Source organism: Ovis aries, chromosome X (genome assembly GCF_016772045.2).
Source record: "Ovis aries strain OAR_USU_Benz2616 breed Rambouillet chromosome X, ARS-UI_Ramb_v3.0, whole genome shotgun sequence".
Lineage (NCBI taxonomy): Eukaryota > Metazoa > Chordata > Mammalia > Artiodactyla > Bovidae > Ovis > Ovis aries.
The window spans coordinates 60,156,288-60,171,548 of record NC_056080.1 but is presented as its reverse complement, the minus strand read 5'-3'; the positions used below and the strand labels follow the sequence as shown (position 1 = coordinate 60,171,548).

The 15,261-nt window shown below is 38.5% G+C and overlaps 1 protein-coding gene across 1 annotated transcript in view; it reads right to left on the bottom strand.

Annotated features, from left to right (window-relative positions):
- AR (androgen receptor) overlaps positions 1–15,261 on the bottom strand; it is a 195,713-nt gene that overhangs the window by 72,917 nt on the left and 107,535 nt on the right. The window contains 1 exon segment of the mRNA NM_001308584.1: positions 4,460–4,611. Within this exon segment, the coding sequence (NP_001295513.1) occupies positions 4,460–4,611 (152 nt within the window).

The window sequence follows — 15,261 nt, the reverse complement described above, 5'->3', positions numbered from 1 at the left end:
TACTATGAGCTTTGTGAAAAAAAAAATCTCTAAGACTCATGCAATAAGGATCAGTCAACTTCTTGGCCAAAGACACCCGATGGAGGCCCTTTTGAAGTTACAAGTAGGACTTTATAGGTGGAGATAGTGGTAAAAAATAAACAAACAAACAACAAAAACAAAACAAAACAAAACAAAAAAAACGCCTGCCAATACAGGAGACATAAGAGACTTGGGCTCCATCTCTGGGTAGGGAAGATCCCCTGGAGGAGGGAATGGCAACCCACTCCAGTATTCTTTCCCAGAGAATTCTGTGGACCGAGGAACCTGGCAGGCTACAGCCCATAGGGTTGCAAAGAGTCAGACAGGACTGAAGCGACTTAGCATGCACACACAAAGTTGCAATTAGATCCTCCCAACATAGCTAACTTGCCCCTGGGAAATGTTACTCCTAAAGTCAGGGAGTGAAGAGGACACTGATATGCACCAAAAACTCTCTGCAAGACTCCAAACAAGAAGTAACATTCGATTCCACATGAGTTGAGGTGGGAAAGAGTAGATTTAAAGGACAGAAAGAGTTCAATAAGGGTTCACTTACATTTCTTCCCTCACAGAAACCTGGGGAGAGAGAGAGAATCAAAGCCATACTTATATAAAATTTGCCAAGGATACTAAATTGGGACATATTGTAAACATCAGTGAGGATGGTGTAATTCTTTGAGTTCAGAATGTAAACTACAGTTTCAATTTTATGATGTGTACCAAACAGTGCTCCATGCATACAAAACAAATGGATGTACAATCTCCAATGTTTTACTAGAAAATGTCTGAAAAATAGTAAATTCTTGAGCACATAATGCACATGATGAATTAATTAACCCTCTTTGAAACATGATGAGGTAGAGATGAGGATTCATATCCTGATTTTCCAGATGAGAAAATGGAAAAGAAAGGAAGTTATCCAGCCATGGTCATAGTGCCGGGAGAAGAGGGAATCTGAGTCCTGACTTTTAACTCAGCCCATCCACAGTGCACTCTCTGAGCTGGCTCTATCCTCATCTGAAGATTGGTTTTTGTAAGAGATGGGAGCTAGGATTCACCATCTTTTAGGAAGGCAAAACCAAATGTGCATACAGGTATAAACGCACATGTTTGCTGAAATAACAGTGATGGTGTTTGTTATTTGTAGAATTGTCATAAAAAGTCTAAGCTGAAAGGGCATTTTAAAAGTATCTTAGTTTAACTCCCTTATTTTACAGACAGGGAAAACTGAGGTCCCAACAGGGAAATTTTCTTAGCCAATGTCACAAAACTAAACCCCCTCTGAGCCTCTACTCTGCTCAAGGATATCACCTTCCTTTGACTTCCTGGTCTTTTTGATAACATCCAACATGCCTTCCCTTTCACCTTCCCACTCATCCCACCCACCACCACTAGCTAATTCTCTACATGCTTGTTTCAAACCCAGAGACCATCCTCTCAACAGCACATACCTAGACACACACATGCACACACACACACATTCTTTTAATAAGCTTCCATCAAGCAGGTTTTAATGATTTTAACCCCCATGGCCTACAGTTGTTTTTTATCATCATTTTTAATCCCCAAATAAGCAGATTCTTCCTTGACTAGCTTCACCTTCACCCTAAACTCCCAGCAATACTGACAATGAGAAAATGTGAGGCTCTCTTCTCTTCTTCCTCAACAGGAAAACCTGGCTAGATTACAATAGACTCTGCTGAGTCTTGCACCAATGACAGCATTAAAGCCTCATGGTTTATGAACTACCAAAGCTAGAAATGGATTTTTTTCTGACGTGCCAGGCTTTTAAGTCTTGTACCTGTGCCCAGTCCAAAGATTTCTGAAACCCTGAATAAAGTGGTAATCAACACTCTGAATACTCCATCTGAGTTAACTGACAACAACAAACAAATTAGGAAGAAAAGATTTGTTCTCCCACTCCCTCCAAGACAGGTGGAATTCCAAGTTTCAACAAGGCAGATTCAGAATCACCTTTAGAAAGGCCAATTGGGCAATAAAGATGCATTGTAAAAATGAAAAAAAAAATCAATAAATGCTCTGCAGGTAATAAAACAGCCCCCTGCCTTCAAATAGAGATAATAATGGCAGTAAACTGCAGCCACCAAACTTTAAAGGTAAAAGAAAACACCAATACTTTTTTTCTTTTTGCTTTGTTTCATGTTTTTTAAATCACTTTCTCCTGTCCCTCAAAGGGCTCAGAAATGGAAGCTGGGGTTTGCATTCCAAAGGAACCAATGGGCTAGATAGTTTTGTAAAGAATCCACTGAAGATTTTAATATTTCAAGGAGTTTAGAGCATTTGGCTCCATGAGCTCACAGAGGCTCATTTTTTCAAAGAAAATATTACCAACTTTCTCTAACAAGTGATTCTAGGGTCTGAAGAATTTTGAGACCTTGCTGGATTTCCAAATGCTTGGCAATTTGAGTGATTACCCCTCTCCCAGCTTCCTTGGTCTCAAATAGTCCAAGATCCACATAATAGTAGAGCTCTTCCCAAGCAGCCCTGCCAGCTGCCCTTCTGCCTGCCTCCCTCCTTCAGCCCTCATTTCTGTAGAAAGCTCCCATGTGGAATATGTTATGACAGCAAAATCTTCCCTTTCACAATATAGTTGATCATTTCTACAGTTTTCCAAAAACAACAATATCGTGACCCAGATTTTTAAAACCCAGAGGCAGCATCAAATACAATCTAATCTATCTAACTATTGAATTTGCTTTTCGCTTACTTTCCTGAACTCTTTTCCCATCGGATATAGTTGCTATTACTGTGCTGTCTGGGCTTACTGACACATTGCTTTTGATGGGTGCTATGGTTCCTTTTCTGCTCTATAGATAGGGCCTAACTGAAGCCAAGGTATGGGAAAGAGGCAGGTTCTCACTGGAGATATTGGGGTGATCTGAAATCTTTGGCGCTACTCCTCATTTCCTTTTCTGACAACCATCCTTTTGTGAGTAATCTTAAGGAACGAAGACACTGATCTCTGTCTCTTTCCAAACTGCCTATGCCTGGGCACTGGGGCACTGGACCTCATATTGCTCAGTTTAAGCAGTAGCAATGTGTCACTCAGGGTTATGGGTGGAACATGCAGCGTGCTTTCTTTAATGCTAAATGGTATCTGTCTTCTTATTGCCTGGGGAACTAGAAGACAACAAGATAGGTTTCCATTTTATAGGTATTTCTTTCACCTGGCCAAAATGGTGAAAAGATAATCATCATTCCAATTGACTATCAATAGGGAGACCAGTTAAAGAGCACACACTTTCTAATTTTTCTCTAGTTGCCAAGAACTCTGTGGTGCTTCTGCTGTCCTCTGATGGGTGTCACCACATTCCTGCTGAAAGGTGTGGCCAATATACCTGCCACTTTTAAGACTGTCCTCAGAGATTATAGCTTTATATAAGGAAAGGGTGTCTCTTTCAGTTCTGACTTAAAGTTTCCAGGCCAGTGAGAAGGAAGAAAAATGTCTTGGCAGGAAGTACTTCCTTTGTGAGAAGTGGAGGCAGGAGTAGATACTGGTGTTTAGCAACTGAGTCTGCTCCCAGAGCAGAGCATCTCTGTCTAGAAGCTATTCATCAGTGTGCTTTCAAGAAGGAATACTTAGTACAGGATGGGGAGTGAAGTGGATGGGTAGGAGGCTTAAGCCTAGGGAGATTGGAAAGGAAGGAGGCAATAGCATATATAGGAGGTTTGGAAGTGTAGGAGGTCTTCCTGCTGTAAGATGTAACCTGAACACCTCTTGGGGCTAAGCAGGTATTAATTATTTTAAGCTAAATAATACTGAGGAGCCAGTTTTTGAGGCCACTTAGCCAAATATAAGATACAACTTAGCTTAGGGTTATGAGCTATTGAACAGGGTCTGAGGGAGAGAATAAAACTTTCTTATCACTTTGGATACTTATCTACCTAGGAGCTATTAATGCAAAAAGGCCCCAAGGAGGCAACAGCAGGAGGGAGCAGGTGCATAGACTGATGGTCTGCTGAACAGTGAGAACACTTCCTTTCTGGGGCCGAGGCCAGGAAGCCTTCACTAAGGAATAGTCTTGTATTCACCACAGAGTACAGGCTGGGGACTTGGTCTGGATTTCTCCACTTCTAACCTCTCTAATAAGGACATTTTTTCCCTCACTAGGCAGGAGAATGGAACACAAGCAAGGAGGAAATTAAATCTTTTCAAATCATTAATTTTTTCTTTTGTTCCTAGGACCCACCAAGCTCCAAGCACCAGCTGGGACCAACTTCATTGCCTGTACTAACAAGGCTGCCAAAGACAGGGGTCCAGCAAGTATGAAAATTGACTTTTTAAGGCTCTTAGGTTCTTTGAACCAACACTGCCAGTGACTTTGTCCCAGAGATCATAAAATCCTGAGTCCTGATAGACTGGTGTCTCTTTTTAGAAGAGAAAGGGAGAGAACAGTGAGTGTCCAAGATCCTTTACCTTCAGCGGCTCTTTTAAAAAAGACTTTGCAGCTTCCACAAGTGAGAGCTCCATAGTGACAGCCAGAAGCTTCATCCCCACAAATTAGGCAGGTCTTCTGGGGTGGAAAGTAATAGTCGATGGGCAGAACATGGTCCCTGGTGGTCTCCAAACTGAAAAGACCCAAGAGAAATAATGCAACACATGTCAGTAGTTGGCAGAAACAAGAAGGTATAAGTCTGAATCTTCAAGATTAAACTGCATGTGTAAATTATTATTTATTGCTTAACAGAGTCAGTGTGAAGCTGAATTTTCCTTGGACTTTTCCTAGGGATTATTTTTGTAGGGTTTCCTATCATGTGGACAGGGCCCTTCTGGATCCTATGAAAGGATTTGAGAAGTTTTCTGAAATCAGCCAATCCCTTGGGCTATGTCTGCATGAGGGACGGATGAAGGCAGAAACCTGAGGTAAACGTCTCTAACTTAAGGTAGTGGTCATGAAACAATTTCAGAGTAATTAAATGGTATTAACTCAGTCCTAAAACCTTACTTATCCAAAAGGAGACCTATGGTGATACCAGACTAAGCATCAAAGCAGTTTGATGTGCTTTGTTCTAGTTCTCTGAGCCTTACTCTCATCTGTAAGTAGGAATAATATTACCCAGCCTACTGAACTACTTGTGTGAGCAGAAGTATAAATAAGCCAAAAGGATAAAAAGCTCTTGTAATGAATACAGAAGTGAGGAATTACAATTAGTATTTTCATGCTAGTCTTTTTTTTTTTTTCCATTCCCTTTCTTTCCTGAGGAGTCTATCTAGATAACATGGACATTTCCCCATTTCCATTCTATAACATAAAGTAGCAGTTAATGTTGGATACATTCATGCACAGTGATGCTGGAAATCTTTCAGGCAACCCTCTAAACACTTAGCCATTAGAATACTCATGTTCCTTGGTCTAAGAGTTTCAAAGGTCATCTAGTTAACTGTCTATCTCCAAGAGGATCTATGTCTGTGTCCTTCCAGGTGGCCTGAAAGAGAGAGCCAAAAACCCAATCCTAAAACCTTAATGGAAAGGTAGATCTTAGTCTCCCACAGTAATAAATTCAAAAATAAAGGGAACATGGTTCATACTACTCAAAGGTCAACTTTTTTCTCTCCTATGTCTTATGTCTAATCATTAAACAAAACATATGTGGTTTCCTGGGTCAATCTGCTACAGGTAGGTGACAACTGCCTATTCTCTTATCCACAAGAATGCAACCACTATTTTACTTACTTTTTTTTGCTTTTACTTATTTATTGGAGTATAATTGATTTATAATATGGTGTTAGTTTATGTTGTACAACAAAGTAAATCAGCTATATGAATACATATATCCCTTCCCTCTCAAACCTCCCTACCCCCATCCCACTTTCTCTAAGTCCTCACAAAGCACCATGCTGAGCTCCCTGTGCTATACAGCAGCTTCCCACTGGCTATCTATTTTACATATAGTAGTGTATACATGTCAATCTACTCTCCCAATCCATCCAACCCTCCCTTACCCCACTGTATCCACATGTCCATTTTCTATGTTTACATCTGTATTCCTACCCTGCAAACAGATTCATCTGTACCATCTTTGTAGACTCCATAAATATTCATTAATATATATTTGTTTTTCTCTTTCTGACTTATTCCACTCTGTATAACAATAAGGGCTGAGGAAAATGTGGAGAAAACAAAAATCTTCTTGCACTGTTGGTGGGAATGTAAATTGATACACCACTGAGGAGAAGAGTATGGAGGTTCCTTAAAAAACTAAGAATCTATAACTGCCATATGACCCAGCAATCCTACTCTATTGGGGATATACCCTGAGAAAACCATAATTCAAAAACACACATGTATCCCTAATGTTTACTGCAGCACTATTTACAATAGCCATGACATAGAAGCAACCTAAATGTCCGTCAACAGATGAGTAGATAAAGAACCTGTGATACATATACACAGTGGAATATTACTCAGCCATAAAAGGAACAAAATTGGTTCATCTATAGTAATGTGGATGGACCTAGAGTCAGTCACCATTTTTATGAGTACTTCTTTTTTACTAAGGCAAGAAGGAAGGAAAATAGCTCTAATGATAGCCTGTTTGCTGTGTTGCATGATTTCAACTCCTCAAAACACCACTGTGAAACATTTATTATTATTATTATATCAAATGAAGAAATTCAGACTGAGAGTGGAGAAGCACAAAACTTTTTGAAATCAAGTACAGGAATCTCTGACTTAAAATCTAACACAGCGTCCATTACCCTATTGTCTTCTCAGTAATCACCTTCACTTTCTACCCATGATTCTTTGATTATCATACTCAGCAGAACCATCAGAATCCCCAAAAAAGCATGAAATGTTATGCTCCTCTCAACCCTAAGTGAGAAACCTTGGCAGGGCAAGTGCAAAGAAGGCTTTCACTCAGGCTACACTTGACAAGCACTTTATCTCTAAGAGACAAATATTAGCCTTTATTCACAGCCAAAATACAACAGAAAACACTCAGAAACTTCTGCTGATATGCAAACCCACCAGCTGATTATGGTGGCCTATCTTTTCCCCTATAATTCATCCCAAGCCAGCAGGAGTCTATCCACCAAAATAAGACTAGGAAGGCCATGAGTTCCACAGGAAAAGAGCTCAGTTCCCATATATGAATGAGCCAAAAGCCAAGAACATCATTCCTTTGGCTAAAAATGTCATTTCATTGGGTAAAAATTGTCATTAAAAAATTGATTTATTATTCATCTTCTTACATTTCATGACTTCTATAACTAATAAAAACAGTTCAAGTAAAATCAGAAGGACATGTAATATTAAGGCACTTTATGTGCCAGGCCATTTCATATATATCATCACATTTAATATTCCCAACAACTGTGTGAGGTAGTTCTATATCATCCCTATATTATAAGAGTGGAAGCTGCTGCTCAGGAAAACTCAGTAAACTTGTTCAAGATCACTGTTCTAGTAAGTGGAAATGCCAGGTTACCATCCTAGGTAAGTCCAACTGCAAAGCATAGATTTGTAACCAATGACTAACCATATTATGAAATTGAAGGTCTAAATTAGGTAGATAGGTTCAACTCAAATCCTATGGACCAGGTACAGGTCTAGGTGTTGGGAATATACTAATGATCAAGATATGAACATTGCTTCTAAGCAACTTACTATCTACTACAGGAGAAAGACAGGAAACAAAGAACTGTATAATAACATAGCAGATTATATAATAAAGCAAAGTGTATACTGCTACAGATGAGAAAGTACCTCAAAGATAGAAATGCTTTTTGAAAGGTATGTTGTTGTTGTTTAGTCGCCAATTTGTGTCGAACTCTTTGTGACTCCATGGACTGTAGCATGCCAGACTTCCCTGTCCCTCACCATCTCCCAGAATTTGTCCAAGTTTAAAAGTATAAATATATGCATGTATGTATATACAAATACATATATGTATTTACATTGAGTGACTGAACTGAACTGATATTTACATATGTAAAATGACAGTAGTTATTATTATATGAATGAAAAGTAAATATTAGATAAACAAAATATATATGTATATACATGCATATATATATAGTTATGTATATATAAAATAATGACAGTAGCTATTATTATATGACTGAAAAGTAAATATTAGATAAACAAACTGGGAGCCTGCATAGAGTAAATAAGTGGTCCTTTTAGAGACTTTAAAAATAGAAAATTTCATCCATATTAAAATTTAAAATACAAGTTATTTAAAAGAATCGAATCAATCAAATTTATAGCCAATACTCCAAGATGGAAAAAAATCATTTTATTTATTGGGGCTTCCCAATAAATAAAAACAGTAAAGAACCTGTCAAAAATGCGGGACACCCAAGTTCGACTCCTGGGTTCGGAAGATCCTCTGGAGAAGGAAATGGTTACCCATTCCAGTACTTTTGCTTGGAGAATTCCATGGACAGAGATGCCTATAGGGCTATAGTCTATGGAGTCACAAACATGACTGAGTAACTAACACTTGATTTATAAGATATGAATATAATGAAACACACCTCAGATAAAAATAACTATGGATAAAGAAGCTGTGGTACATATATACAATTGAATATTGCTCATCCATAAAAAGGAATACATTTGAGTCAATTCTACTGTGGTGGAAGAATCTAGAGCCTATTATATGGAGTAAAGTAAGACAGAAAGAGAAAAACAAATATCGTATATTAACACATATATATGGAATCTAGAAAGTTGGTACTGATGAACCTGTTTGCACAGCAGCAATAGAGATGCAGACACAGAGAACAGACTTACGGAAAAGGGGAGTGGGAAAGAAGGAGAGGGTGGGTTGTATGGAGAGAGTAACGTGGAAACATATACACTACCATATGTGAAATAGATAGCCAATGGGAATTTACTGTATGACTCAGGGAACTCAACCCAGAGCTCTGTGACAATCTAGAGGGGTGGGATAATGGTAGGAGGTGGGAGGAAGGTTGAAGAAAAAGGGGACATATGTATATCTAAAACTATACAAAAAAGATCTTCATGACCCAGATAACCATGATGGTGTCATCACTCACCTAGAGCCAGACATTCTGGAGTGCAAAGTCAAGTGGGCCTTAAGAAGCATCACTACAAACAAAGCTAGAGGAGATGATGGAATTCCAGTTGAGCTATTTCAAATCCTAAAAGATGATGTTGTGAAAGTGCTACACTCAATATGCCAGCAAATTTGGAAAACTCAGCAGTGGCCATGGGACTGGAAAAGGTCAGTTTTCATTCCAATCCCGAAGAAAAACAATGCCAAAGAATGTTCAACCTACTTGCACAATTGATCTCATAGCTCAGACGGTAAAAGCATCTGCCTACAATGCGGGAGATCCGGGTTCGATCCCTGGGTTGGGAAGATCCCCTGGAGAAATAAATGGCAACCCACTCCAGTACTCTTGCCTGGAAAATCCCATGGATGGAGCAGCCTGGTGGGCTGCAGTTCATGGGGTCACAAAGAGTCGGACACGACTGAGTGACTTCACTTTCTTCTTTCTTTCACTTCTTTTCTTTCTTTCTTTACACACTAGTAAAGTAATGCTCAAAATTCTCCAAGCCAAGCTTCAGCAGTACGTGAATTGTGAACTTCCAGATATTCAAGGTGGATTTAGAAAAGGCAGAGAAACCAGAGATCAAATTGTCAACATTTGTTGGATCATAGAAAAAGCAACAGAACTCCAGAAAAAACATCTACTTCTGCTTTATTGACTAAGTCAAAGCCTTTGACTGTGTGGATCACAACAAACTCTGAAAAATTCTTAAAAAGATGGGAATATCAGACCACTTTACCTGCCTCTTGAGAAATCTCTATGCAGGTCAAGAAGCAACAGTTAGAACTGGACATGGGACAATAGACTGGTTCCACACTGGGAAAAGAGTACGTCAAGGCTGTATATTGTCACACTGCTTATTTAACATATACAGAGTACATCATGAGAAATACTGGGCTGGATGAAGCACAAGTTGAAATTGAGATTGCCAAGAGAAATGTCAATAACCTCAAATACACAGATCTTTATGTGTATTATGCTTATGGCAGAAAGCAAAGAAGAACTAAAGAGCCTCTTGGTGAAATTGAAAGAGGAGAGTGAAAAAGCTGGCTTAAAATACAACATTCAAAAAACAAAGATCATGGCATCTAGTCCAATCACTTCATGGCAAGTAGATGGGGAAACAGTGGAAACAGTGACAGACTCTTTTCTTGGCCTCCAAAATCACTACAGATTGTGACTGCAACCATGAAATTAAAAGATGCTTGCTCCTTGGAAGAAAAGCTATGAGACCAACCTAGACAGCATATTAAAAAGCAGTTTGCCAACAAAGGTCTATCTAGTTAATGCTATTGTTTTTCCAGTAGTCATGTATGGAAGTGAGAGTTGGACTATAAAGAAAGCTGAGTGCTGAAGAATTGATGTTTTTGAATTGTGGTGTTGGAGAAGACTCTTGAGAGTCTCTTGGACTGCAAGGAGATCAAACCAGTCAATCTTAAAGGAAATCAGTCCTGAATATTCATTGGAAGGACTTATGCTAAAGCTGAAACTCCAATACTTTGGCCACCTGATGTGAAGAACTGATTCATTGGAAAAGGCCCCAATGCTGGGAAAGATTGAAGGCAGGAGGAGAATGGGATGACAGAGGATAAGATGGTTGGATGGCATCACCAACTCGATGGACATGAATCTGAGGAAACTCTGGAAGCTGGTGATGGACAGGGAGGCCTAGAGTGCTGCAGTCCATGTGGTCGTGAAGAGTTGGACACAACTACGTGACTGAACTGAACTGATGGCTGATTCAGGTTGAAGTGTGGTAGAAACCAACACAATATTGTAAAACAATTCCCCTTCAATTAAAATTAAATAAATTTAAAATGAAAAAAAAAACCTGTAAAGGATGTGGAAGAGTAGGAGAAATAAGTTAATTTTACAATTTGAACTTTTCATAATTATAACCCACTTTGGCTAGAAGCCTGAGATATGACCTTACCATGCCAGTAGGATTCCCACTGGCACTGACAAAGGGAATACTGCCATTCTTCTGGCACTGGAAATGAAAATTCCGATTGCAGTCTTTCTCCCATGTTTGTATTCCAGAGAAACTCATGCATGTTTGTACCAGGAAGTATGTGCAGAAATGGACATTGCAGCTTTGTTTATAGAAGCAGACATGATACAGGAGAAAGAGTGAATAAATTATATCATATTCATTCAATGAAATACAATTCAGCAATGACAAGAAACAGAGTAAGTCTACAAAGAGGTGAATTTTCACAAACTAATGTTGCAGGAAGAAAACATAACTCATAATAGCCTACATACAATATGACTCAATTGGATAAAGTTTAAAAAGAAGTAGAAGCAAGCAATATGTAATTTGGGAATATATACGTGAAAAACATAAAAATTCCAGGGAGTAATAAACCCCAAATATAGCATAGTGGTTATCCCTGAGGAGGTAATGATATAATGAAGGGAGGTACAAACTGATTTATGCATTCAGTAAAAAACATGTATTAAGCACCCGTTACATATTAGGCACCATTCTAAGTCCAAGGGTTAGGTTGGGGACAATAAAAATGTTAATGTTCTCATTACTTAATTGGGGTTCATGAATGTTGTTTTATTATCATACTATATAAGTAACTTGAATGTTACATGTATTCCTTTGTGTAGCTATAACACAATTTAAAAAACAAAAGACTAAAAGAACAACCTCTGAAATTTCTAACACATCCCTAAATAACTCTAACTAGAAGCACAGCAGAAGTTTCCTTTGAGAATAAGTAAGGGCAGAATTTTCACACAATATTGTGTTTTTTCCCACCACCCCTGGGTTATGTGCTCATTTATTATCCCAATGTGCGACATTTAGTTTTATGAAGTCTGAAACAAAAGTCCTGCCACATAAAATGGAAATTTTCCAAACAAGAACATGATTTGCTTTTCTCCAATGGTTTCACGATTAATTAAATGAAAGTGGATTACTAGAAAGCTATAGGCTTACAAACGCCAGCTCAACCATGAGAAACTTGGGCTCAGAAACCCTTTGCACCTAGTTATAATCTCAGTCTCTCTCTCTCCCTCCCTCCCTGTGTCTCTCTCCCTTCCTCTCTTTTTCACTCCTTCTCTATCTTTCTGGATCTCTGTCTCCCTGCCTTTCTCTATCTCTTTCTTTCTCTTTGTCTCTCAGACTTGAGGATACTTTAGATACCTTAAGGAGTCTGACTAATGTAAGCAAAGATCCTCAATGACTATGGAACCAGGATGAAATGTAAAAGTCACAGACCAGTCTTCCCTGTTTGGGAGAGAATGTAAAATCAGTAGGGCTTTTGAGCAAGCCAGACCTGGGTTAAAACCTTGCCTCTACCACTGAACTTTGGGCTTAGTAATTAGGCTCTCTGAGATCAACTTGCCTTATCTAAAAAGTGAGGATATTTTCTGCCCTTAGGGCTTTTGTGAGACTTATATTGAATAACAAATGTTAACCCTTTCCCTCTATGCCTGTCACATGGTGGCTGTATTGTAAGTCTAGTGTGCCATTATCTTGTGTTGTGCCATAAAAAATGAAATCTCTTTTAGTCTTAAAATAAAAAGGACAATTGTTCTTGGCTATACAGTGTTTTTAGTGAAAGTGTTAGTCTAGCTCAGTCATGATTGACTCTTTGAGACCCCATGGACTGTAGCCTGCCAGGATCCTCTGTCCATGAAATCCTCTAGGCAAGAATACTGGAGTGGGTTGCCATTCCAATTTCTAGGGGATCGTCCCAACCCAGGGATTGAACCTGGGTCTCCTGCATTGCAGGCAGATTATTTTCCATCTGAGCCACCAGGGAAATCCAATACAGTGTTTTTAAGGAATAGCAAATACAGATGGAGAGAGAAGAGCAAAAGGCTATATATGTGAAACTGTATCATTTTTTTACATACCTCTGTACTTTTCAAACAAGAAAGGATTTAGGAAACCACCAAATATCTTTACAGAGCATCATATTTTCCTCATGTGGAATAATTAAAATGTTTTTATTAATGACATTGTGGAATATAATGAAAACTTTACATGAATTTCTAAGATAAAAATCAAAGAGTTCAAAGTTATTTTCTCTTCACAGATGGCTTGAACCTACTTTTTTGAGGGTATAATGGATATTTCAGTAGTAAGCCTCTTTTCCCCTGACAGCCTGAGATCTGAAATTTGATGAATATCTGTTCAAGAAAACAGTCATGGTTTCTTTTAAATGTATTACATGAGTTTATGTTATATCTCTCAAATTCTCTTTAGTGATGCCTTTTGTTGAAATGGGAAAGTAAACAGGTAGAACATATGGTTTTCATGGTCATCTTTGTCATTTTATAATAAGTCACTGAACAAATAATTTTGCTTAAATTTCTTCATGTGCAAAATGTATGAAGAAATATGGAACTCACAAGACCGCTATGAAGATTCCATGATATTCTGGAGGTAAAGCAGCTTACATCATTGCTGAGAATACAGTGGGATTTTGAGAAACATGCCTTGAATCCATGGAAAATATTACCATCTTAACAATGCTAAATACTCTCACAACAGAACCCAACTCCACACACCAGTCAGTCAGCACCAGCACCAAGACTCCTGGGGCCACAGAACAAGCTGCACCAAGCCTCAGCCCTCCCCATCCACAAGCTGGTACCAGGCTTGGAACCTCACAGGATGTGAAGCCAGCCATACGAGGGCCAAGCTCTGCCTATCAGGGTTTGGCACTAGCCCCAGGAAGCCTTTGGACACACTGCCAGCTGAGTCAGGATATAGCCCCACCCACCATCATGCTGGGAGCCACTGCACAAAGGAAGGCCTGGCAGCCAACCAAGTTAGAAATCAACCACACCTACCAGCATTCCCACAGTAGTCAGCCTTGTCACAACAGAAGGGCACACACATATATAAGGGGGCACCATCAAAACATATTTCTCTGATGAACAGAGGGGAAGTGCTTCTGGATCTCATAGAACATTCTCTATATTAGATCACTTCACCAAGACTGTGAAACACAATAACTGATCTGCCTAAAAAGCAGAATAAAAACAGAAAATTAGGTAAAATGAGGAGACAGAATATATTCCAAATGAAAGAACAAGACAAAACCTCAGATAATGAACTAAATGAAATGGAGATAAACAATATATCCAAAAAAGAGTTCAAGTTAATGATAATAAAGGTGCTCGATGAACTTGGGAAAAGAATGGTTAAACAGAATTTTTAAAAAGATATAGAAAATATAGAGAAAAATCAAACAGAGCTGAAGAATACAACTAAAATAAAACATAGATTAGAAGGAGTCAACCATAGATTAGGTGGTACAAAGGAATGAATCGCCAAACTGGAATATAAACTAGTGGAAATCATCCAGGCTGAAGATAAAAAAAAATAATAATAATTTAAATTTAAATATCTAAATGAGAAAAGTTTAAAAGATCTATGGGAAAACATAAAGCATACAACTAATCACATTATAGGGATTCCAAAAAGAGAAGACAAAGATAAATGGGCATATAGCTCATTTGAAGAAAAAAAGCTGAAAACTTCCCTAATTGGGGAAAGGAAGAGGACACTAAGGTCCAGAAAACACAAAAAGTCCCAAACAAATGAATGGTAAAAGATCCAGGTGATGGAAGCAACGTCCGATGCTGTAAAGAACAATATCGCATAGGAATCTGGAATGTTATGTCCATGAATCAAGGTAAATTGGAAGTGGTCAAACAGGAGATGGAAAAAGTGAGCATTGATATTTTAAGAATCAGTGAACTAAAATGGACTTGAATGGGTGAATTTAATTTGGATGAACATTATATGTACTACTGTGGGCAAGAATCCCTTAGAAGACATGCAGTAACCCTCATAGTCAACAAAAGAGTTCAAAATGCAATACTTGGGTGCAATCTCAAAAATGACAGAATGATCTCTGTTGGTTTCCAAAGCAAACCATTCAATATCAGAGTAATACAAGTCTATGCCCAAACCAATAATGCTGAATAAGCTGAAGTTGAATGGTTTTATAAAGACCAATAAGAACTTCTAGAATTAACACTGAAAAAATATGCCCTTTTCACCATAATGAATGGAATGCAAAAGTAGGAAGTCAAGAGTTACCTGGAGTAACAGGCAAATTTGGCCTTGGAGTACAAAATGAAGCATGGTAAAGACCAACAGGGTTTTGCCAAGAGAAGACATTGATTATAGCAAACACCCTCTTCCAAAAACACAAGAG